Source organism: Eumetopias jubatus, unplaced genomic scaffold (genome assembly GCF_037043125.1).
Source record: "Eumetopias jubatus isolate StellerSeaLion01/CBP00866 unplaced genomic scaffold, mEumJub1_p1.0 scaffold_11, whole genome shotgun sequence".
In the NCBI taxonomy this organism is placed as follows: domain Eukaryota; kingdom Metazoa; phylum Chordata; class Mammalia; order Carnivora; family Otariidae; genus Eumetopias; species Eumetopias jubatus.
The window spans coordinates 78,301,782-78,328,320 of NW_028274817.1; the positions used below are offsets into that span (position 1 = coordinate 78,301,782).

The 26,539-nt window shown below is 38.2% G+C and overlaps 1 protein-coding gene across 3 annotated transcripts in view; it reads left to right on the forward strand.

Moving 5' to 3' along the window:
- The first annotated feature begins 6,559 nt into the window (after positions 1-6,559).
- RRAGB (Ras related GTP binding B) overlaps positions 6,560-26,539 on the forward strand; it is a 42,327-nt gene continuing 22,347 nt past the window's right edge. Inside the window, exons 1-6 of one of the 3 annotated variants that reach the window (XM_028093095.1) lie at positions 6,560-7,191; positions 8,040-8,073; positions 10,473-10,572; positions 14,904-14,987; positions 16,919-16,985; positions 19,193-19,415. In XM_028093095.1, coding sequence (XP_027948896.1) covers positions 7,100-7,191; positions 8,040-8,073; positions 10,473-10,572; positions 14,904-14,987; positions 16,919-16,985; positions 19,193-19,415 — 600 coding nt within the window. In that variant the 5' untranslated portion in view covers positions 6,560-7,099. The remainder of the gene's footprint in view (positions 7,192-8,039; positions 8,074-10,472; positions 10,573-14,903; positions 14,988-16,918; positions 16,986-19,192; positions 19,416-26,539) is intronic. The other 2 variants (XM_028093098.2, XM_028093097.2) reach the window with 2 other exon arrangements.

Sequence of the window (26,539 nt, forward strand, 5' to 3'; positions counted from 1 at the left end):
TGTCTGGAGACCCTCCCAGAAGAGTGAACTATCTCCCCTCCTGTGTCTCAGGCATCCCTCAGATCCCTGCCTTCACCCTGTGTCTGGGCTGTCTGCCTGCCCACCAGCACAGTGCACCTGTGTTTATCCTAGGCAGGCCAGCTGAGTTGTACAACTCCAAACTTTAGGGGGCTGGCATTGCATGGACCTGCACTGGTCCTCTAGGGTAGTGTCTGTTTGCACTGGGATTGATGCAGGTTTGACCCAGAAGGGCAGTCACACCAAAGGGCAGGGGCTTGGGGTTTGGAGAAAAGTGTAGCAAGAAGCTGCTGTCCAAGTTAGCTGCCCTCAGCAGGTGTCTCTGCATCTATGATAAGGGATGGGGGAGGGTAATGGTGCCCACTGGCTCTTTTGTCCCAAGAGAGACAATGCCACCTCTCCCAGATGTGCCCAAGAAGGGGGAACCATCTCTCCCAGTGCATCCCAAGGGAACCTCAGGTCAGCTGTCTGCTCTTAAGCTTCTGCCTTCCTTCTCACCAGGAGCACTGCAGTGCCCTCCGGGCTCCACATCAGTCATGCCGATGGACCTCTAAAACTCCAGTCTTTGAGCCCCACTGGTTGTAAAACTTCATAAAAATCAGCCCCTCTCATTTTCCCAGTGTGCACTCATTTCCCCACTTTGGGGAGGTGCTTTCCTTGTGTGATCTCCTGTGTGTTCCCCCTGCCCTCTCTCCTATCTCTATGACCAGGGGTCCCTCCCCTCTGCAGCATCCATGATCCATTTTTCCCCCAAATCATGTCTCTGCACCTCCTAACTTCCATGATATGGCCTCTTCTCTCCCTCTAGTTGTGCTGTTTATTTTTTTTTTCAGTCCTTGGATTAATCTCTTGGGTATTCATAATGAGTTAATATTTATGTAGCTGTGGTCAAGTGACCAGGCAAGCCTAGGATCCTCCTACTACTCTGCTATCTTTGCTGCTATTATTATTTTGAATAAATTGTTATCTCTTAAATCAATTAAGAATAAGAAATATAAATCTTCACTTTTCCTTCTCAAATTTTCTTCCTTTATTTAGATCTGGATTCCTGACCTATATAATTTTCCTTCTTCCTGAAGATCTTTTTTTTAAACATTTCTTTCAAGGCAAGTCTGTTGGTCACAAATTTCCTCAGTTTTTGTTTGTCTCAAAAGTCTTTATTTCTTCTTCATTTTTGAAGAATAATTTTATAGAGTACAGAGTTCTAGGTTGTTGGGTTTTTTCTTTCAACACTTTAAATGTTTCATATCACTATGTTCTTGCTTTCATGGTTTCTGAGAAGATGTGAGATGTAATTCTTATCTTATGCTCCACTATGGAAATGGTGTGGGTTTTTTCTGGCTTATTTCAAGATTTTTTTCTTGATATTTGATTTTCTGTAATTTGAAAATGATGTACTTAGGTGCAGTTTTGGCATTTATCCTGTTTCATGTTCTCTGAGCTTCCTGAATCTGTGATTTGATGTCTGACATTAAGTTGGGGGAAATTCTCAGTCATCATTAATTCAAATATTGTTTCTGTTCATTTCTCTTTTTCTTCTCCTTCTGGTATTCCCATTATGCATATGCTACCTTTTTGTTGTTATCCTACAGTCCTTATATATATTTCTGGGTTTTTTTTCAGTCTTTTTAATATTTGCTTTTCAGTTTTGGAAGTTTCTTTTATATATCCTCAAGGTCAGAGATTTTTTTCCCCTTGCTGTGTCTAGTCTACTAATGAGTCCAACCAAAGCATTCATTTCTATTACACTGTTTATTTCATGCATTTCTTTTTTATTCTTTCTTAGAATTTCCACCTCTCTGCTTACATCACTTATCAGTTATTTCATGTTATCTGCATTTTTCCATTAGAGTCCTTAGCATATTAATCATTTTAAATTCACAGTTGGGTTTTCTAACATTTCTGCCATTATCTGGTTATGATCCTTTTTCTGTCTCTTCAATCTGTGTTTTTTGCCTTTTTGTATGACATAAGTTTTTGTTGATAGGTGGACATAATGTAGAGGTGAAAGGAACTTTGGCAAATAGGTTTTTGGTAGTGTGGTGGTATGAGTATATGTGTGCATTTGAGGGGCTATCTTTGCTGAACCTGTGTCTCTAAACTGTCATCTTCACCAGTGTGTCTCAAGTTTTTCTTCCTCTGGGTGGGACAGGATGTCTAAAGTGGGCTGGAGTTGGGTATTTCCCTTTCCTCAGGTAGCCTATGCACTTATAAAACCCTAGCAAGTTAGGCTATAGTAAAACAGTTTCTTCTGAGGGCCAGCCTTGTTAAGAAGAACAGAAAATTTTAGTTTATTTCAAAATGGTTACTTTTCACCTCTCACGTCCAGTAGTAGGAAGATAATTTTCTCTGATACTTACTGTGAAGACCTAGTAGAGTTCCTGGATTTTAAATTCACAAAAGTGTGGAGACCTCTCTGGGCTGCCCTGGAGTTTTTAACTCTCAGACATCCAGATTGAGCCTCCAACAAATTGTCAATTACAATTTAGGTTTTTCTACCCTGATAGTGGTTCCTACAGATGTTTCTGGAGGGGGAGGATTCTGCTCTAGAGGGTTACCATTCTCTGTATCCACGTGTTTTTCTCTCCAGTTTTAGGGACAGCAGTTTGTCCTGTGACTTCATTTCTCTGATACATCTAAGATTTGTTGATTTTTCAGCTTGTTCAGGCTTTTACTTGTTGTTAGTATAGAGTGGCAACTCCTAAGGTCCTTACATGTAGGGTATGAAACCAGAAGTCCCTCCATTAGAATTTCATTCATCAAATCCTTAAGTCTAGTTATCTGGAAGATTATTTCCTGATATTTCAAGCAAAGCCGTGGGAATGGAAAAGAAAGAGCTGCCATAAAGACGTAGGAATAACCTTATGGGGCTCTGGGAAATATCAGTGAGCTTTGGGAACAGAGGAAGAAGAGGGGGTGGAGAAAAAGAAGGGCAGGAAGTTATGAGGGACAGTTTGGGAATTGGAGACCCATGGATGTGGTCGAGGATAAAAAAGTGACTGGAATGAATTTAAGGAGTATAAGGAAACATATCTTATTGGATCTTAGGGGTCTATTATTTTTTCTTGCTGAGATGGATGTTTGAAAAAATGTGGTGTGGGATCTGGATAGACAGAATGCTAATGTGTTTGTATGTGTGTGTATATGAGTATGTGAGTATGGTGGAGCTGAGGTATCAGACAAAAGCATCTGACATGCAATAGGACCAGAAATAGAGAAATGTTTGCATATCTAGTATCTAATATAGTTTCTGGAACTGAATGGCTGCTCAATAAATATTTGCCAAATTGATGCATGAATAATTCTGCAGAGCTTAATCAACACTTTTTGAAAAGTATGTATAATTAAAAGTTAAAAATTAATTTGACAGAAAAAGGTTTGTCTTTTATCTCTGTAAGATTCTTCAGTGAAAATGTAAAAATGAGCAGCCCAGGTTGCCTGGGTGGAAATCAGAATCTCAACCTCTAGACCATATAGGAATGCACTGTATCAACAGTCTTACTCAACTTCTTTGGAATGAACTCTTAATTTGGCTTATTTCTTCAATCTTTTGTCAAATCCCTTTCTTCCACTCCCATCCTCCTACTCCCTTTTCTCCTCTTTCCTCTTCTCCTTTCTCCTCTCCTCACTTCTTCCCCAGCTTTAAGATTTTATTCATATTTATTTATTTATGTTATTCATATTTATTTATTTATGTGTGTATGTATGTATGTATGTATTTGAGAGAGAGAGAGAGAGAAGTAGTGAGAGAGAGAGAGAAGTAGTGAGAGAGAGCAGAAGCCAGGAGGAGAGGGAGAAGCAGGCTCCCCGCTGAGCAGGGAGCCCTATGTGGGGCTAGATCCCAGGGTCCTGGGATCATGACCAGAGGCAAAGGCAGACACTTACCTGACTGAGCCACTCAGCTGCCCCCCGTTTTTCTTCTTCATCTCTTCTCTTCCCTTTCTTCATCTGTTCTTCATGGACCTTGAGGGTAGATAAATGTGATGGTTTGGTGGGGTGGAGAGGGAGACTGGCAACAGGGAGGCAGTGAATTTCTATAATAGAACAGTGTAAGGGAATAATTTGTCTGGTGATGCCTTGTGGTAGCGGAGGTTGGAGGATATGTTTGAAAGCTGCCTTTACATAAAACATGCACGTATTACTTCTATTGAATGCTTTTGGGGGTGAGATAATTGATGAAGATTTTTCCACCCACTCCTAACAACTTTGGAGCTGATACCATAGGAAAATCACTTACAATTATCCAGACTAGATATTATAATAGCTGGAACAAAAATGGCAGAAGCAGATAGGGAGGAGCAGATAGGTTGTAGAAAATGGACTAATGAGAACAGCAGACCTCTCAGCACAGAACTCTGTCCAAACCCCTGCACCAAGAGACTTGCCATGCCCCCAGGATGGCCCCCAACTCTGTTGATCCCAATGCTCCATTAAAATGCCTGACTGAGAAAGCTCAACACAGCAAAGATAATTTACTGTTTGTTCTAGCCTGATGGTAGACCCCTGACCTACTTTTCTCAGATCATTTACTATAAAGGCCTACAATGGTGAATAGGTATCTCTTAAAACTCAGAAGTCTTTTTCAAGGACTTGAGAGCCATCCCATTGGAATGTAATCATCAGGAAGGATAGGGCTTTTGTTTTCAAGTCTCTGTGGCAAAATAGATTCCTAACTTTGATAACTGCCAGCTAACAACTTAATTACATTTATACTGACCAACCTTTTAAAATTTTTCACTTCTCTGACTCAAATGAGGCCTAGTTCTTCCCCTCCCTCATTGTCCCTTTAAAAGGCCCAACTGGGGGCGCCTGGGTGGCTCAGATGGTTAAGCGTCTGCCTTCGGCTCAGGTCATGATCCCAGGGTCCTGGGATCGAGTCCCGCATCGGGCTCCCTGCTCCTTGGGAGCCTGCTTCTCTCTCTCTCTCTCTCTCTCTCTCTCTCTCCCTCTCTCTCTCTCCTCCTCTGTCTCTCATGAATAAATAAATAAAATCTTTAAAAAAAAAAAAAGGCCCAACTGGGGCTCCTGAGTGGCTCAGTCAGTTAAGCATCCAACTCTTGATTTCAGCTCAGGTCCTAATCTTGGGATCATGAGATGGAGTCTGGTGTGGGGTTCCGTGCTCAGCACGGAATCTGCTTGTCCCTCTCCCTCTGTTTCTCCCCCTATGCGTGCGTGCACACACACACACATTCTTTCTCTCTCTGTAAGATAAATAAATAAATAAATAAATAAATAAATAAATAAATAAATAAAATCTTTACAAAAAATAAAAGGCCTAATTACCTCTGCACATATTGGAATGGAGCTCAGCTTTCCCCACTACTGTCAGTAGTTATTGAATAAAGTCTGCTTTCACTGCTTTAACTCAGAATTTGTTTATCACTATCTGGTATGGAAGGCAATGAATCTAAAGTGACTTCCTGGATTGGGGCTCATAATCTTTCACCACACAAGAAAAACTAGAACAAGGGCTTGTTTGGGGGGGGGGGGAGTTGGTGGGGAGGAGAGAATTGTAGGGAGAGATAGGGCTAAGGAAGCTGTGATCAGAGTAAAATAAATTTTTCTTGAGGCAAGGCAGTTGTGATGAGGGATCATATAGAACAGCAGTTGGGGAAATCTGGATAGCACCCTGGTTCTATCGTTTCCCTTTCCTTCCTACTTTTCTTCCTCCCTTCCTCCTGTCATTCTTTCCTTCCTTTCCTTTCTTATTAAGTAGGATATATCTATCTATCTACAGATAGATGATAGATAGATGATAGATAGATGATAGATAGATATAGTACAAAGGGGTTTAAGATGAAAAGCATCAGTCCTCTCACTTCCTATCCCCTGCCTCCTCTCCAGAAGCAACCCCTTTGAACTCTTTTGGCCATTTTATCTGGAGGTCTCTATATCTAAATATAGTCTATAAATACATGTCAATAGCTCTTCAGTTATCAATTCTAGACTCTGACTTCTTACTATGGTCTATGAGAATTTATTTCCCTTACTTCCAGTTTTAAACAAGCGGGGAGATGAGTATGTGGTCCTAAAATTCCCAATGAATCCCTGGTTCCAGCAATAATAACTCATTGTGTGCTCACCATGTGGAAGACATAGCTGTAATAGCTTTGGATGTATTAATTCATTTCATTACAAGCCCGGTTACAGGGGACTAGTAATAAAAAACAGGAAGACAAAAAACAATGCTTGGCCTTCCTCACCAAAAAACGTTAAGGGTGAAATAGTTTAAAACAACAACAACAACAACACACACACACAGGGGCTAGCATTGAAGCACTGAAATTGAAAACGTCTCCTTTAATTCTGTGTGCTGGACGGGTCGGGCCAGCGAAGCCCACAAGAGAAGCATCTACAAACTGGCAGCTCCTTACCGGGCTCAAGGAAGAGGGAGAGCCGGGGCACGTGACGGCGACGGGCGGCACTCTGTCTTTCTCGGCTCAGTCTCTATGGTATTCTTCCTCGTCCACCCGCCCCTCGGGTAGCAGCAGTCACGTGACGGGCTCCGGGTTTACGGCAGGTGCCCACGTGATCCTGGCCTGCAGTCTGTGCCTGCGGTGAGGTACCTGGGCTCCTGAAGGGCGGGCGGTTAGATCATAACTGCTGCTAACGGCGGACGCTCTCGTGCGACCAGGCTCGGTAACAATAAGCCGGCGGAAGCTTTTGCCACTTAGTGCCTACCGCACGGGTCTGCTCTTTCTGCCACCTCCGCCGTCCCCAGCTCTTTGCGGGTGAAGTCACCTTTGCGTTTCGAGACTTTAGGGCCTGAGGCCCAAACTCGACACGAACCCCAGCCACCCCTCTTCCCACTAATTCTCAGTCTCTTCCTTTGCACCACCACATCATTTAGCCTTTGAGCTGACCAACTCGGCTGTGCCTTGAGGCCAAGTTTGAGGTGGTTAAGGTAACCGTGGGGAAAACAGCCCCCCAGTGGACAAAGGCGGAGGCAAGAATAGAGCAGGCCTAGCGGCCACAGGCAACAAAAATAGGCGACTGAGGGTGTGAACAAGGAAAAAGAAAAAAAAAAAAAAAGGAAAAGAGTACTGCGGTTTAGAAAGGACTGGAAAGGACTTGTTGCACGATGGAAGAATCTGACTCTGAGAGAAAGATGGAGAAAGAGAATCTGGGGCCAAGAATGGATCCTCCCATAGGGGAACCGGAAGGATCGCTTGGGTGGGTGAAGTTTATTATGTCAAACCTGGAAGGTGGTGGTGGGGTTCTAAGAAAATATTGTGAATTAGAACACCCCACCTATGATAAATTGCTTTGATTTACCAGTAAGATTGATTGGTATCAAGGTTTTGGTGACAGGATAAACTGTCAAGAGGACTGGTTGGTTGTTAACTGGGTAGAAACAGCCCTTGGGATGGGCCTGATACCAGTTCTGAGGTTTGGGGGGGGGTGTTCTAACTGAGAAGGTAGTTCTGAGTTGCTTTGAATTATCAGTAAAACAGATTTAACGTCGTGTTGAGGATAAGAAGACTAGGGAGAAGGTTGATATTTCTGGGGCAGACATCAGTGGCTTAAAAAGTGCTTTCAGTGCCTTTTTGTACCTGAATTTGAGATTTGTATTGTGTATACTTTGTACCTGTAATGAGAGAAATCTGACTTGGAAGGACAGCTGGCTAAACATACTTACAGATTTTGAAAATAGCCTAACTTAAAAATAATAGAGGACATTCAAATAAGACAATATTGTTTGATTTACTAAAGCACTTGTATATGTTGCTTTGGTGCATTTTTTAAGATGATAAAAAATTGCATCTTGAATTTTATTGCTCATTTATATTACTAAGTCAGTCTTCTTAGGACCCATCTCCTGAGTACTGTAATTAGGGAGCTTGAACCCAGTTTTACAGTTTAAGAAAACAAAGGCTTCTTTCACTGAGTTCCTACACACAGCTGTACTCAGCTGTTGTGCTAAACATGTTCTTTTGCACCTCCACATTTATTTGTATTTTTTAAATTCCAATATCTAAGGCAATGGATCCTGGAAACTGTCTTTTGGTTTATATCTGCAGGTGGGTGCTACCAAATACAGCCATGAAGAAAAAGGTAAGATATATTAGGTACATCAAATACATGAAAGTAAAGGTAAGTTACAATTCAGGAAATATATTTGTGTATATATACCATCTTCCTGGACCATTGCAGGAATCTTCTGTGTGCTCTTTGACTCGTCCTCTTCTTTGCTATCAGATTTAATTTTTCTAATATTTAAATCTAATTGGGTCATTCACATACTTAAGACCTTTTCATAACTTCCCAAAACCCATAGAATAAAATCCAAATGATTTCATTGTTTAGAATGCCATTTAAAAATCTATTCCTGACTAAACTGACCTGCCATACCTGTACCACCCTATTATAGCCGTACAGAATCTGTTTTTCTCCAAATTTACAAATTAATTTGCATTTTGTGCAAGCCATACACAAACACTACACAGGCTTCTTCCTGCACATTTATGTGGAACCCAGCTTAAATGTTACCTATATAAGGTCTTTATATGAGTTTTCCTGGTGGAATTGAGCATTCTTTCCCTTGTGCTCTTATGGTACTGTGCCCCGCCTTGGGGTTTAGGCTGAATCAATAAGGGCGAGTTCTGGAGTAAATTTCTGAACCTTTCGGGCTTTTAGTTTCTTCATTCGTAAAATGGTGATAATATATTACCTATCTCATAGGGTCGTTATGAAGTTTAAATGAGTAAATGCATGTGGAACACTTAGGTTAGTACCTAACACAGTTATCCTTGGTTAGTCTTTCATAAGCAGTTGAAGATTTCTTAAGTAAAAAACAAAAAAAATACACCATATTTACCCTTAACTTCATCTAACAATTCAGTTATATAACTCAATTTCTTAAAGGAATGTTCTTGATGAGCCTGTCTAAAGTTGCTATCAACAAGGATGGCTGAAAATACCAGAAATTTCTACATGATTAAGAATAAAACAAAAAAAATCATAACTCTTTAGACTGACTTGTCAGTAACATTTTCTTAGTGAGATAAAGTTACATAGCTAAATAGCTAGATTAAATTGAGCCTGAGTGCTGTATACTTTCATTAATATTCCCTGTATTTGTAATTAGACATTTTTTTTTAATTTCTTGGGTTTGAAGATACAACCTGTAACCCCTTCATTTGAAAAGCAAGGTAATTGGAACTATAGTCCATAAATATTAAAGTTTGAAAAAACTCTGAAAAGTCACCTTACCCAATTCCCTCCTAGTGCAAGAATCAACAGTATCTTTGATAGGTGTTTTTCTGTCTTTGTTAGGTGCTGACATTGACATGAAGGTCAATGTCATGACTTTGAAGGTGCTGACATTGACATGAAGGTGACCTTCATAAGGTCACCTTTTCCATTGGACAGTTCTCATCATTATAAACTCACTTGTCTTATATCTTTGTTTAGATAGCTTGTTCATTCTTTTGATGAACATATTCTAAGCATCTGTTATGATAGGCACTGGAGATACAAAGGGGATTCTCCCTGCCGTTTAAGAACTCACAGTCTTGTGAGAAGCAGACAAAAACAAAAAAAAAACAAAAACAAACAAAAAAATAGATAACTGCAGTGCATTGTGGTCTTTGCAGTGCTATAGGAGTGCCATGGGAGGAAAGAGGTGAGACACACCTAAGCCAACCTAGGGCATTGGGGTCAGGGAAGCTTCTCGGGGAGATGGTTACTGAACCAAGTCTAGAGGGATGAGCAGAGCTTAGATGACGAAAGAAAAAGGAATGGAAAGTTACTGGCAGAGAGTACAGCATGAAACAAAGACGTGGAACTGGGCTCCCTGGAATTCTGGGAGCAGTCAGAGGGACTGTAAAGAGGTTTAGTTCAGTTCATTATGGCTGGACTCTAAAAGTTCTATCCCAGGAGGTAAGGGCAGAGGAATAGATAAGCCAGATCAAGGAAGGTCTTAAATGTAGTTTAAGGACTTGAACCTGTAGGCTATGGGACACTTAAAAAAAAAAGATTCAGAGTAATTAATGAATAAAATCATAGAGTAGGTAGAAGGGATGAGATCAAGGGCAGAGGTGGAAAGGTTGACCTTGAGCAGGGGAAAGAACTTTCAGTTATAATGAAATCCCCTGCCAGGTAGTTCAGTGCATAAAGCATTAGATTATGAGAGATGAGGGTTCGATTTCCTCAAGTTGTTATTTCTCTAACATAGTTCTGAATGAATGATAGTGTATAATGGTAGCATAATAAATTCACGTGATTTTATTGCTAAGAGGATGTGTGACGCATGACAGGTAAGTACCTGGCTCCTGGAATTTTAGGTATCTCTGCATTTACCATTGGTCAGGGAACTAAGTTATAAGTATCTGCAATAGGTTATTGGTACTGTCACTTCAGTAAAACATCAAGTATAGGAGAGAAATAGATCCTTTTCGACTTGATTTGCTCTAGATTTCTAACTTTGTTGTTTTTTCTGACTTTGTCCTTAGGTGCTGTTGATGGGTAAAAGTGGGTCTGGTAAGACCAGCATGAGGTCTATTATCTTTGCAAATTATATTGCCAGAGACACACGTCGCCTTGGTGCAACAAGTAAGATGTTTTATCTTATTGTGAAATCAGGTGATATTAACTATTAATAATCTGCATAACACACTTGTTGCAGTAACTTAGGGATGCAGAGGTTGAGAGATTTGTTTTGGAGCATGTTTTCCTTGTTTTTTCATTCCTTCTCAAAGGGATGTGACCTAATTCTGGTTATTACTGCTTGCTGTCTTGGAGAGGTTCTTTCTAGGTTGCTTACCAAATGGGATACCCTTGTCCAACTTGTTTTTTTATCCTGCTCTTTATTAAATAAACATAGGGACCCTTTTGTTTGCTTATTTGTTTTTTTTGTGGGAGGTTGTTTTTAATTTATTATATAAAGGGAAATTAATTGATAGGTATTAACAAGCATAACAATAAAATCTCGTAAGATTTTTTTTTAAAGCTATAATTAGTCCTAGTCTTCATTAAAAGGTAAATTCTGAGTGGGGGGGGTTGTGGGGGAAGGTTAACCTGATGTGTACTCTGCTGCTTCTCTTCCTGTATATAACATAGATGTTCTCATTGGAGTTCCAGCTCTGACTTGAGAAATGTTTCATTGCCCTTTATAATTTGAATGTTAAATCTGGCTTCTTAATAAGGGCTAGCTGAACTGCCTTGGCTGCCAGTTCAGTGGATCTTATGCTTCTGGGAGACCTCTTCTGTCTCTAGAGTGTAATGCCATTTTGTTTTGCAGCATCCAGGCATTTCTGGATTCTGCCATGGTCCTTGGCCTCTCAGTGATGAAGGCATTGCCCAACCTGGCTTTCACAGATTCCTGATCTGAGTTTTTAGCATCTTGAACACTTACGGACAAGTCACCCACTAGTTCGTAAGGTATCTCACTCTGATTCCAAGAAAAAACAAACAGTTTTAAAACAACTTATGTTCCAGACCCTAGGATATAAAGAAGGAAACCTCATTTTTCTTCATAAAGTGCTTGGAGTATATATACTCTCATAATTGGGGCAGTTTTAATGGTTAGAAAGCTATGTCTTAGAACCCTGAGTCTGTTTCTCTTTATTTCTGTTAGCTGGTCCCCTTTTCTGTTCCTTTGAGTCTCTACAAATATTTGAGTATGATTAATGTCTCAATCTATCCTAGCCACCCTTGCTTCCCAAAACTTATCTTCCTTAAGTTAAACATGTCAAGTTCCTCCATCTATTCCTCATGTGACATCATTTTGAAACATTTTTAAGGACTTTTTTGCATGTGTCTATGTTTTTCTTAAAGTGCTAAGACTTGAACATAGATGTGATCTGATCAGGGCAGAGTAGGACTATTATATCTCTTATTTTGGGCCTCACACTGCTGTTAGCACAGTCTAGTCCCCTACTCTTATTTTGTGGAGTGGCTTTCATTATACTGAGTCATACTAAAAAAAAACAGTTCCTTCTCACATACATTGTTATTAAAACATATCATCTTTCTGCTTCTTGTACAGCTAATATTTTGAATCTAAATTCTTACTCGATTAAAATATTCAGTTTTGTTTGTTTTAGCACCTATGTTCTTGTATCCACTGTTTGTTAACTGTGAAGTCCAGGACAACTCATCATTTCTCAGGGCTGTAGTTTCCTTATCTGTAGAAAAATGATTAGATCTGTTTTCATTTTAGGTGCTTATTATCTCATCTAATATGTTAGGTATTCTTCCTAGCTTTGTGCATTTTGTACATTTGATAAGCATCTCATCTAGTTTTCGTCTAAGTCATTCATCAAAAATTTTGGTCAGGACAGGGTCCTATGGCCTGTCATGCCTTGAAAGACTTCCTTCTAGAAAGGACCTGTCCAGACTTTTTTGTGTCTTGATTTGGTAGATTTTAATTTTTTTCTATTCTCCCAAGTTAAAGATCTGGACCTAATAATCATATAGTTTCAGTAGATTAGAGGAAGCTTCTGTTTATTATATGCTTTTTTATTTACTTTAGTTTTTATATTAACTTCATTTTGATAGATGACCTAGAAGTTGAGCTTACTCAACTAGCAAACATTAGAGCTGGAATGTCATCTATGCTCCTGCTCTATCCATTGTGCCACACCCACCATTTCTGGAGGATTTCTTTCTTTGTGTGTTTTAAGTTCTGTACATTTTATTGAAGCAGTGGTCAATTTTCTAGTCAATTAATATTTTTGTTTTTAGCTGATCAGCAGAGTTGATTTACTCCCCTAAGTCTAGTGAATAGTCATACAACCCAAATTTTAGAACTATTCAAGCTACTTGAAATAGTTTTGAAGTGATCTAGCAGCATCATTAAAAATTACGAACAGAATGTTGCAAATTACATGTACACTATACATTTAAGCAGTCCCATTTATTCAGTAAGTGCTTTTCTGGACCGTCCTGTGTGCTAGGCACTGTGATTGGGATAGGGCTTTTGTCTCAAACGGGACCTTTATTGATATACTTTGTTAGCAATTACTGTATTTCCTTAAAGGTAGTAGAAGTATACTTTAAAATATTATGTTGGATTTAATGCTTTAATGTATCATTACCTAATTTGTCATTGCTAAAGAAAGGTCTGGGTTCTACTGCTAAACTTATAGACTACTTGAAAATACATATAGTGCATTGATTTTTACTTACTGTTCCTTTTTATAAAGTTGCTGATTTTATTTAACAGTAGCAAAAGTACTTCTAAAATACTATATCACCTTTAATGTTTTAGTGTTTTTCTAGTGTATCATTGCTGAAAAAAAATCCAATTTTATTTTGTTAAACTTAGAGCCTACTGTGTTTTAAAATTCGTGGTAAGGTTACAGAATGGTGATATAATTAATTTATTTGTGGGCTGTTAAAATGTGTTTGTTGGAATAGTAAACTTGTCAATAAAAAAAAGATTATAAAGTATTTTAGTCAAAAACACTGTTGACAGCTCCAAGATTTCCTACCTTTTCAAAATTCTCTGTTCCCTTGGCTTTTATTTAATGCTTTATTACCCTGGTTTTCTTCCCTTATCTTTAACCATCCCTACACCTTTAAAAAATATTTTCTTCTTTCTGCCCCATAAATGTATGTGATTTCCTAAAGCTCTGTTCTAGTTCTTTTCAGTTGCTCTTATGACAGCAGAATAGGAAGACTAGGAGAGCCAGAGGGCCATATAAGAGACATGAGACTAAAATGGAAGGCAGAATGTGGGGGTTGGATCATAAAGTGCCTTATAAACCAAGTCAGGTAGTTTGAACTGAGGGTAGAGGGCAGCCCATAGAGAGTTTTAAACTAAAGAGTAACATCAGATTTTATTATTTTTAATTCTCAATTTTAATTACAAAAGTAATACTTGTGAAAAATTCAGATATTGCAGAAGTATAGAAAGTCTACTCCTTCCCTCATTCTCACGCCTGCTTCCTGGGGACAACCACCATTAGTAGTTTGAGATTGTCCTTTAGACCTTTTTTTTTTCTGGGTATATATAATCATATATACACAGAGACTTTTTTTTTTTCTTTTAAAAGAATAATGGAGTAAAATCTGCATTTTGAAGAGACCATTATATCTAATATGGAGGATAGATTGGAGGGAGGCAAGGGTAGAAACAGGTTGACAGATTAGGAAACTTTTTTAGTAGACCAGGTAAGAGATAACCCTTAACTTGGGTTAGGGTAGTGGTAGTGGATATAATGAGAAGCAAATGCATTTGGGATATATTTAAGAGATAGAGTCAATAGGACTTGTTGATAGGTTTGGTTGGAATAGTGGAAGAGAGTGGACTCAAGGATGAAATTAAGGTTTTGGCTTAGGCAACTGGTTAAATTCACTGAGATGGAGAAGACTGAAAGAACAGATTTTGTAGGAAAAAATGGGGAGATGAGTTATATTTGGATATACTGAGTTTGGGATACTTATGCATTATTCAAGTGAAGATGTCCAGTATATGTTTCAGAAAGGGAGAGAGACATGTGTGTTAGAGATACACACTTAGAAGTTATCAGTATCCAAATGGTACATAAAATAACTTGAATAGATTAGCTTGCCTGGGGGAAAGTAGGTAGTCAAAGGTGAAATCCTGAAGAGCTCCAACATTTAAGAGACAGAAAGAAGAATAGGAAGATATACCAGAGAAGTTATAGGTATGATAATCAGAGGCCAAGAGAAGAGAATTTTTTGAGAAGAGAGTAGTCAACAGTGTCATGCTACAGGAAGTATGACAAGGACTAAAAAGTCCACTGGATTTGGTAATGGGGCCATCGGTCACTTGATGAGAACAATTTCTATGATATGGGAGTAGAAACCAGATTTCTATCCCATGTGCTTCATATCTAAACAGTCACTGAATCCTGTCACTTCTTTTATTATTGTCTTTCCCTTTCTCAGTAGCACTTCTTTCCATTTTTTTTTAGTACTAGACCGTTTACATAGTCTTCAAATTAATAGCAGTTTGAGCACCTACTCTCTCGTAGACTCTGTTGGAAATACAAAGACATGTAAGATACGATTCCTTTTCCAAGGAGGGGGAAGTAAGGGGGAGAAGGGAAGTAGTTTGAGCACCTACTACGTGCCAGGCACTTTATGTATGATAACTCCTTTAATCCTCACAACAATCCTGTGAGGTAATAGCATGCCTTCTACCTTTTGTATTACAAAAGGAAACTAATACTCAGAGGTTAAGTGACTTGCGCAAGGTCACACAGAGAGGTACAGTTGGTATTTGAACTAAGAACTGTTTGACTCCAATGCCCATGTTTTTTTTAATGCCCATGTTTTAATGCTTTGCCGCTTTTAATCTAGGTTATAAGGAGATAAAATTGTACAAAAGTTAGATAGCAGTCAATATAAGCAATAGATTCAAGATAGTCATAGAAGAAACACCACTGTGTGATTGATTGTCACATAAATTGTAAAAATTATAATTGGTAGACTTTAAGAAATTTTCAGGATAAGAACTTTCATTATTCCTCCTTGTGATTTTTGGTGCCTGGCAGGGAGTAGATGCTTAATAAATGTTTGAATGAATTCAGAGGGAGTGATGATAGTAAGTGGGGGTGGCCAGGTAGGGCTTTTAAAGAATGTGAATTTAAGCTGGGTCGTAATAGATGAATATAACTGAAAGAAATGTGGGGAGGACTTTCTAGGCAGATGAACAGAGTAGGCAAAGTATAGAGTGGGGAGGGAAGTGTAAGGCAGAGGTCGCAAACAGGCAGTCTTTAAGCTGGATAAGGCCTATAGATATGTTTTGTTTGGCCGGTACAATGTTTTAGAAAAATTGGAACTAGTTATTAATATGTAAAAGTTTCCATAAAAATCTGGTTTCCCACTAATACTGAAAAATGTAAGGATATGATCATCTTGATCCCATATTCCTGCCTGACAAATGAGCTGGAGCTGAGTAATTGCCACCCACTCTATCATCCTCTTGGGTGCATGTTTACTCTCCATTACATGATCATCTTTGCTTTTGTACATTTACTGGCCTGGCCCATATTAGCAAGTTTGCGACCCCTGATGTAAGGTATGTTGGGGTTTGGGGAGGTAGTGGGGTTGGGGAGGACTATGAATAAACCAAATTGGACTGGAACAAAAGTCTTTATTAGTGTGACGCACTGGGAAATATAAAGGTAGATTGGAAGCCAAATTTGAAGGACCTTGAATGCCCCCCTGTAGGCATGGAGGAACTATTGAAAGTTTTTTGAATGGGGAGTGACATGTTCAAAGTAGTGTTAAGAAGATGAATCTGACAGTAGCCTGTAGGATGAAGTAAAGTGGGTAAGGCTTCCTGGTGGGAGGTAATTATGGAGCTATTGTAGTTGTGTAGGCTTGAGAAGGTAAGGGCCTTCCTTATTGTTAGTGGCAGGTTGTAAAACAAGGAGTGGAATCGAGAAATTACAAAGAAATAGCAATGAATGTGGACAGAGGAGTCAACAATGACCACCTCCCCTGAAATGGGACAATGATAGGGTCACTAACTGAAATAGGGAAACCAATAGAGGGAACAAGTTGGGTTATGTTTTATGCTTGTTTTGTATTTGGTGTTTGTTGTCATTTTTTAAATTTTTTTTTTTTTGTGGAGGGTGTTCGTGGGTCAGTGAAGAGCTATTAAATGGTATATGTCTCTGTCTTATATGTTGAAATTTTAACATTAATATTATAATTGGAGATTGTTTCTGCTCTAAGCACTAAACTACTAAAAAGTAAAATTACTTACATTGAGAGCCAGTTTTGTAGCTCAGAGTAGTTTAGGTGCCCACCTTGCCACTAAACCAACCACATTACTAAGCTGAAAATCACCTTCTTGTTGTAGCTTTGAGCATTTCACTCCACTTTGGTCCTTCTAAATTACATGGGTTAGTTCTTTGCTTATTTTTAATTTCACCTCATTCATGCTACAGTTACTAGAGTTGTTGTATTTGTCTTCCAGTTGATGTAGAACATTCTCATGTTCGATTTCTGGGAAACCTGGTATTGAACCTGTGGGACTGTGGTGGGTGAGTACCATCTGCCTGTTTGTGGGGCCAGCAGCAGTAATCATGGCACCTAGTGTAATCAGCATGGAAAATACATTACAGTAACTATCATTTGTAATAGATACATTTGATAGAAATTGCTTCAGAATTGGCAGTTGATTAAATAAAGATTTCTGACTTTTATGTAACTGTGAAAATGCCCTCTCTCTGTGACGTATTTAATCAGCACTAACACAAGCTGTGTCTAGGGATCTAGAGTATGGGATAGATTATCCCCCTCTTTTGCAGGTTGAAGAAATTAGGTTTTTATCTCAGGTGGCATAATACCAATGCTGAGCTCTTACCCATCATACCATACCACCTCATTCTTTATTATTTCAATCTCCAGGCAGTCTAAGCACTGTAGATCAGCCCTAAGCACATATTCTCCAGCTGAGCTACCAACTGTTGGAGGAGTAGGAAACAGTTTTTCCTGTTATGGCTGAGGTACTTCCAGAATATTCCATCACAAATGCTTGTTCACTGTGCTTATATGTAGGTATTGCTCCTTACCCTATGGCCATTTGCATCTCCATGCTGCAGCAGCAGTGTGTAGTACACAGTGGTTAGGAGCCTAGGCTCTGGAGTTAGATTGGGGTTTGTAGCACAGCTCTGTTACCTATGTTATTTTGGGTAGATCATTTGAACTCTCTAAGCCAGTTTCTTCATCTGTACAATAGGGACAATGATGGTACTAAATCATAGGGTTGTTTTGATGATTAAAGTTCCTCACAAAATAAATAGACATTATTGTTAGCTCAGTGTTTATCAGCTCAAGCATAGAACCAACCATGGAACAGGTGCTCAATGAGTTATTTGTTGAAAGAATAATGAAATAGCCAAATATTCTATAAGAAAATGACTCCCATAGTTGCTAGCAGATGGATCACTTAATGCTGTAGAGCTCTTTCCATACAAATCCTTTCTCCTTATCATTCTTCTAATTCTGTAATCTCTTTCAAGAGATTAGTCCAGATTCCTTGCTTTTAGGCCCTAAGATGTTATCATTAATTTTGCAGATAAGGCAGCTGAAATACAGTGATATTAAGAATCCCCCAAGGTCACACAGCTAAATAATAGCAAAGTACAAGACTGAAAGCTAGGTTCATGTCTTTTTTTTTTCCCATAACCAAACTCTGCTGGGTTTTTTTTATTTATTTTATTTTAATTCCAGTATAGTTAATATACAATGTTACGTTAATTTCAGGTGTGCAGTATAGTGACTCAACAATTCCATACAATACCTGGTGCTCATCATGACAAGTGCACTCCTTAGTCCCCATCACCTATATCACCCAATCCCTCCATCTGCCTCCCCTCCCCCATCAGTTTGTTTCCAGTAGTTAAGAGTCTATTTCTTGGTTTGTCTCTCTGTATCTCTCTCTTTCTCTTTTTTTCCTTTGTTCATTTGTTTTGTTTCTTAAATTCCAACAAAACTACTGTTTTTTTGCTGGATGCTTGGTATTTGAGAACTGGGAAGCAGCACACAGCCTAAGGATCAAAGAACAAAACTGCTAAAAAGCTATCTTGTCAAATACTCAAATACAAATTATATTTTCATATAATTTAGAGTATTTGACTAGTTAGTTATTCATTCAATAAATATTCACTGAGCACCTACTCTATGGAAGGCTCTTTGCTTAAAGCTGGGAAATAATAGTAGGCAATAACAGACATGGTCCTTGCCTTCATGGAACTTAGACTCTAGGGAAGTGAATTCCATTAATTAAAAACACACACAAACACATGCAGTATCACACTGTGGTTAAGTGTTAAAAATAAAAACAATGTAATTGTATTAGGGCCGATGGTGATGGATTTGCTCAAGACAGGGAGGTCAGGAATGGTTTCTGTGAGGAAATAGGATTGGACTAAAATCTAAAGGGACAAGTAGGAGTTAATTAGATGTACAGATAGGGGAATATCATGTGAAACAGAGTAAATAGCATGTGTAAAGGCCATTGGAACTGAGGGAAGGTCAAAGTGTATTTGGAACACAAGGAAAGGGGCAAAGGATGGTGCAAGGTGTGGCTCAACTAAAGGTAAAGCCTTACCAGTTTACTATTATTTGCCTATTAATTTGAAGCCTTATTATATTTCACATTAATTAAACCAACAAAAATAAATTGTAAGTAGGAGTGACTAAACTGAGGACTTGCTTATTACCTAGATGTTTTTTTTCCTACTAGACAGGATACCTTCATGGAAAATTATTTCACTAGCCAACGAGATAACATCTTCCGAAATGTGGAGGTTCTGATATATGTGTTTGATGTGGAAAGCCGTGAACTGGAAAAAGACATGCACTATTACCAATCATGCCTAGAGGCCATTCTGCAGAATTCTCCAGATGCCAAAATCTTTTGCTTGGTACACAAAATGGATCTGGTACAGGAGGATCAACGGGACCTGGTAAGAAGCCCAAAGGATGCTGCATGAAATGGTTGACATGCTTTCTAAACTTCTATTATAGAGAAATAGATAAGTAGTATGATTATTTTCAGGAAGAATAAATTTCAACTTAAGCGCTCAAAGTTCTGTCAGGTTTTTAAAAACATTCATAAACAAACTTTCCATGGTAAGGGAACTGTAATATCCATTTGGCAAATAATTTTCAGATTTAGGTAAGGAACTTGTCAGTGTGATATCATTAAGCAGCCTTTATGTATTTTTTATTCAAGTAAAATTAACATATAGTGTTATATTTCAGATGTACAATATAATGATTCACCAATTCTATACATTTCTCACTGCTCATCAAGATAAGTGTGCTCTTAATCCCTTTTATCGATTTCATCTATTTCCCTACCCTTCCCCTCTGTCAACCAGGAGTTTATTATCTGTATTTAAGAGTCTGTTTTCTTGTTTGTCTCTTTTTTTCTCTGTTCGTTGCTTTGTTTCTTCAATTCCACAAATGAGTGAAGTCATATGGTATATATCTTTCTCTGACTAACTTATTTCACTTTAGCATTATACTCTCTAGGTTGATCAATATTCTTGAAAATGGCAAGATTTCATTCATTTTATGGCTGTATAATACTGCATATATGCACATACATGTGTGTATGTGTATATATATACACACATATATGTACATAATATGTATATATATATATAATGTATGTATATAATACATAACATTTATCCATTCATCTATGGAAGCACACTTGGGTTGATATCTTGGCCATTGTAAATAATGCTGCAACATAGGGACCCATGTATCATTTTGCTTTCGTATTTTCCTTTTCTTTGGGTAAATACCCAGTAGTGGAATTACTGGATCCTATGGTAATTCTATTTTTAATTTTTGAGGAACCTCCATACTGTTTTCCACAGTGCCTTCACCAATTTGCATTCTACCAACAGTGCATGAGAGTCCCTTTTTCTCCACATCCTCGTCAACACTTGTTATGTCTTGTTTTTTTAGCTTACCCATTCTGAGAGGTGTAAAGTGATACTGTGTTCTGGTTTTAATTTGCACTTTCCTTATGATTCGTGATGTTGAACATCTTTTCATGTGTGTTGACCATCTGTATGTCTTCTTTGGAAAAATGTTTATTCAGATCCTCCACCCATTCCTTAAATTGGATTATTTGTTTTTTGAAGGGCTTGAATTGTTTAAGTTCTTTATATATTTTGGATATTAACCCCTTATTAGATATATTATTTGCAAATATTTTCTCCCATTTGGTAGGTTGCCTTTTTGTTTTGTTGATGGTTTCCTGTACTATGCAAAAGCTTTTTATCTTGTGTAGTCCCAATAGTTTGATTTTGCTTTTGTTTCTCTTGCCAGAACAGACATATCTAGAAAAATGTTTCTATGGCCAATGTCAAAGAAATCACTGTCCATGTTTTCTTCTCAGAATTTTATGGTTTCAGGTCTCACATTTAGGTCTTTAACCCATTTTGAGTTCATTTTTGCGTATTGTGGAAGAAAGTGGTCCAGTTTTCTTCTTTTGCATGTTGTTGCCCAGTTTTCTCAACAACGTATGTTGAAGAGACTTTCCTATTGTATATTCTTGCCTCTGTTATGGTAGATTAATTGATCATATAAGCATGGGTGTATTTGTGCTCTATTCTGTTCCATGGATCTGTGTGTCTGTTTTTGTGCTAGTACCATACTGTTTTGGTTACTACAGCTTTGTAGTATATCTTGAAATCTGGGATTCTGATACCTCCAGTTTCGTTCTTCTTTTACAAGATTGCTTTGGCTTTTTGAGGTTTTCTGTGGTTCCATGCAAATTTTAGAATTATTTTTTCTAGTTTTGTTAAAAATCGTGTTGGTATTTTGATAGGATTGCATTAAATCTGTAGATTGTTTTGGTAGTATGGACATTTCAACAATATTTGTTCTTCCAATCCATGAGCGTGGGATATCTTTTCCGTTTGTTAGTGTCATCTTCAGTTTTCAGAGTACAGGTCTTTCACCTCCTTGGTTAAGTTTATTCCTATGTATTTTTTTCTTTTTGGTGCAAATATAAATGGGATTATTTTCTTAATTTCTCGTTCTTGTACTTCATTATTAGTGTATAGAAGTGCAATAGATTTCTGTATATTAATTTTGTATCCTGCAACTTCACTGAATTCACTTATCAATTCTAGTAGTTTTTTTGTGGATTCTTTTAGGTTTTCACTATATAGTATCATGTCATCAGCAGTGAAAGTTTTACTTCTTTACCAATAGGGATGCCTTTTATTTATTTTTCTTGTTTGATTGCTTTGGCTAGGACTTCCAATACTATGTTGAATAACAGTGGTGAGAGTGCACATCCTTGTCATGTTCCTGATCGTAGAGGAAAGCTCTCAGTTTTGCATCATTGAGAATGATGTTAGCTGTGGGTATTTCATGTATGGCCTTTATTATGTTGAGGTATGTTCCCTCTAAATCTACTTTGTTGAGAGTTTTTATCATGAATTGATACTGTATTTTGTCAGATGCCCTCACTTGCATCTGTTGAAATGATCATATGGTTTTTATCGTTTCTCTTGCTAATGTGATGTATCATGTTGATTGATTTGCATATATTAAACCACCCTTGCATCCCGGAAATAAATGCTACTTGATCATGGTGAATGATTTTTTTAAGATTTTATTTATTTGTCAGGGAGAAGAGAGAAAGCATAAGTAGGGGGAGCAGGCAGAGGGAGAAGCAGGCTCTCTGCTGAGCAAGGAGCCTGGTGCAGGACTCGATCCCAGGACCCTGGGATCATAACTCGAGCCAAAGGCAGATGCTTAACCGAATGAGCCACCCAGGCATCCCGGTGAATGTTTTTTTTTAATATATTGTTAAATTCAGTTTGTTAATATTTTGTTGAGGATTTTTCCATCTGTGTTCGTCAGTGATTTTGCCTGTAGTTTTCTTTTCTGTAGTGTTTTTACTATCAGGGTAATGCTGGCCTTATAGAATGAATTTGGAAGCTTTCCTTCCTCATCTGTTTTTTTGGAATAGTTTGAGAAGAATAGATATTAACTCTTCTTTAAATGTTTGGTAGAATTCACCTGTGAAGCATCTCATCCTGCACTTTTTTGGGGGGGATTTTAATTGATTATGGATTCAGTTGCATTGCTACTAATTGGTCTATTCATATTTTCTACTTCTTCCTGATTGAGTTTTGTGAGGTTATATATTTCTTGGAATTTATCCATTTCTTCTGGGTTGTCCAGTCTGTCCGCATATAAATTCTCATAATAGTGTCTTATAATCCTTTGTATTTCTGTGGTGCTGGTTGTTATTTCTCCTCTTTCGTTGGTGATTTTATTTGAGTCCTTTTTTTTTTTCTGGATAAGTCTGGCTAAAATTTTATTAATTTTGTTGAGCTTTTCAAAGAACTCGCTCCTGGTTTCATTGACCTGTACTTTATTTTTTTGTGTCTCTATTTCATTTATTTCTGCTCTAATCTTTATTATTTTCTTCTAATTGCCTTTGAGCATTTTTTTTCTAGTTCCTTTGTCAATCTTTTTAGATTTTATTTATTTATTTTAGAGAGCGTACAAGCAGGGGGAGGAGAAGAGGGAGAGGGAGGAGGGGAAAGAATCTCAAGCAGACTCTGCACTGAGTGCGGAGTCTGTTGTGGGACTCGATCCCTTATCCCTGAGATCACAACCTGAGCTGAAGCCAAGAGTTGGATGCTCAACCAACTGAGCCACCCTGCACCTCTCTAGTTCCTGTAGGTATAAGGTTTGGTTGTTTATTAAGCTTTTTCCTGTTTCTTGAGATAGGCCTTTGTTGCTTTTATCTTCCCTCTTATAATAGCTTTTCCTGCATTCCAAATATTTTGGATCATTGTGTTTTCATTTATCTCCATGTAGTTTTTTTGATTTCCTCTTTTATTTCTTGGTTGACCCATTCATTGTTAGGTACCATGTCATTTAGTCTCCATGTATTTGGGTTCTTTCCAGATTTCTTGTGATTGATTTCTAGTTTTGTACCGTTGTGGTCAGAAAACATGCATGGTATGCTTTCACTCTTCTTTAATTTATTGAGACTTGTTTTGTGGCATATCATCTATTCTGGAAAATATTCCATGTGTACTTTAAAAGAGTGTATTCTGCTGTTTGGAGATGGAATGTTCTGAATATATCTTAGTTATATCTGGTCCAATGTCCACTGTTTTTTGGTGATTTTATATCTGGATTATCTATCCATTGATGTAAGTGGGGATGTTAAAGTCCCCTACTATTATTTTATTACTCTCATTGCTTGTCTTTATGTTTGGGTTTATGTGTTTATATTTCTTTTGTTTCTTTTTTTTTTTTAAAGAGAGAGCAAGAGCTTGAGTGGGTTGGGTGGGTGCAGAGGGAGAGGGAGAGAGAGAGAATCCCAAGTAGACTCTATGTGGAGCCTGAGCACAGGGCTCAATCTCACAACCCTGAGATCATGACCTGAGCTGAAACAAAGAGTTGGACACTCACCCCACTGAGCTACCCAGGCACCCCTGTGTTTATGTTTCTCTATGTATTTAGGTACTCCCATGTTGAGTGCATATTTATAATTGTTCTGTCCTCTTGTTGGATCATTCCCTTTATCATCATGTAGTGTGCTTCCTTGTCTCTTGTTACAGTGTTTGTTTTAAAGTCTATTTTGTCTTCTATAAGCATTGCTGTCCCATCTTTGTTTTCACTTCCATTTGCATGGTAAATGTTTTTCCATCCCTTCATGTTCAACCTGCATGTGTCTTGAGGTGTGAAGTGAGTCTCTTGTAGGCAGCATATGGATGGGTCTAGCTTTTTATACGTTCAGTCACCCTGTGTCTTTTGATTGGAGCATTTAGTCCATTTAAATTCAGTGTAATTATGGATATGTACTTAATGTCATTTTGTTATTTGTTTTACAGTTTTTGTACTTTTCCTGTGTTTTCTTCTTCTTTTCTTGTTCTCTTCCTTTATGGTTTGATGGCTTTCCTTAATGATATGATTGGATTCCTTTCTCCTTTTTTTCTTGGTTATCTATTACAGATTTTTGATTTGTGGTTACCATTAAGCTCATATATAACATCTGATGCATATAGCAGTCTATATTATTTGAACCCATTCTAAAAGTACTAAATTTTTACTCTCCTCCAACAATGTTTTATATGTATAATGTCATAATTTGTATCTTTTTATTTTGTGAATCCGTAGACTGATTTTTGTAGATATAATTGATTTTACTCCTTTTGTGTTTAACCTCCATACTGGTTTTGTAAGTGATTAGTCTAGTACTACTTCCATTATGTTTTTATTTACCTATGAAATGTTTTCCTTTCATAATTTTCTTTCTCCTGATTATGGCCTTTTCTTTCCCCTCAAAGAATTCCCTTTAACTTTTATTGTAAGGCTGGTTTAGTGGTGGTGAACTCCTTTAACTTTTGTTTGTCTAAGAAACTCTTTGTCTTCTTCTATTCTAAATGATAGCCTTCCTGGATAAAGTATTCTTGGTTGTAGATTTTTTTCCTTTTAGTACTTTGAATATGTCCTGCCACTGCCTTCTGGTCTGCCAAGTTTCTGCTGAAAAAGCAGTGGATATCTTTATGGGATTTCCTTTGTGTCTAACTTTCTTATCCTGCTTTTAAAATTCTCTCTTTATCACTACTTTTTGCCATTCTAATTTTTATGTGTCTTGGTGTGGACTTCATCAGGTTGATTTTTTTGGGTGCTCTCTGTGCCTCCTGGATCTGGATATCTGTTTCTTTCTCCAGATTAGGGAATTTTTCAGCTATTATTTCTTCAAATAAATTTTCTGCCTCCTCCTCTCTTCTGGAATCCCTATAATATAAGTGTTATTACACTTGATTATGTTACTGAGTTTCCTCAACCTATTCTTATTTTTGTATTCTTCTTTTTTTTGTTTGGTTGCTTTCTATTAACTACTCTGTCTTCCAGCTATCTGATCCATTCTTCTGCCTCCTCTAATCTATTGATTCCCTCTTGTGTATTTTTAATTTCAATTACTGAGTTCTTCATTTCTTATTTGCTTTTCTTTCTCTTTGTTGAGGGTCTCACTGAGATCCTCCACTCTTTTCTGAAATCCAGTGAGTATCTTTATGACCATCACTTTGAGTTCTTTATCACACATGTTGCTTATCATCATTTCATTTAGCTGTTTCGCTGTTGTTTTGTCCTGTTTTGTTTTGTTTTGTTTTTTCTCATTTGGGACATATTCCTCTGTCTCCTCATTTTATCTAATTTTCTGTGTTTGTTTCTATGTATTGGGAACATTGGTTATGTCTCCTGATATTAAAAGTAATGGCCTAATGAAGAAAAGGTTCTGTTGTGGCTTGTAGCACAATGTCACCTGTTTAACAGAACCTGTGGATTGTGTGCACCCTACTCTTCTGTTTGAGCTGTGTTTGCCTTCAGATCAGTATGCTACAATGGCCTGCTTTGCCTGTTGTGCACACCCTGGGTAGGATTTGGTCCCAGTGCTGTTGGGGGTCAGTCTGAGGCTGCTGTGGACTTATCATTGGATGGTTTCAACAGTCAGACCAGATGCCTGCCCTCAGCACGTTTGCAGGAGCTACAGTAGCACCAAACTGCAGGGTGCTCTCCCTGCCTTGTTCCCTGAGAGGTTTTTGTTGGTGTGTAGGGCCAGGAGTAAGGCCAGATTCCTGCAGGGGCTGCAGATGTACTGTTTGACAGGGCACCCTCTTTGTACTACCAGTTATAAGGTTTGGCTGCTGGGGCTGTGTTTATTGTTATCTTCCCTTCTCCCTGAGACAGGAATAACTTTGAAGGGTGCTGGCCCCTGCCAGGGCTCCTTGCAGGATGAGACATGCAGGACCTGCTTTGGAGGGACTCCTGCTGTGTGGAGCAGGTTCGATAAGATGGATCTGCAGGAGATGGTGGTGGTGAGGTACATATGTTAGCAAGGAAAGTGGAGAGTGTTTGTGGTGTTTTCTGCAAGTGTCCAGCTATCTCGGCTGGGGGTGCAGAGAGAAATGGTGCCCACCAGTTCTTTTGTTCTTGGAGAAGTCTCCTAAAGATCCCTTGCCCTCTTTCATGTGTTCTGAGATTAGTAAATAAATCTCTTTCATGTGTACTCTAGGCACTTTTCACA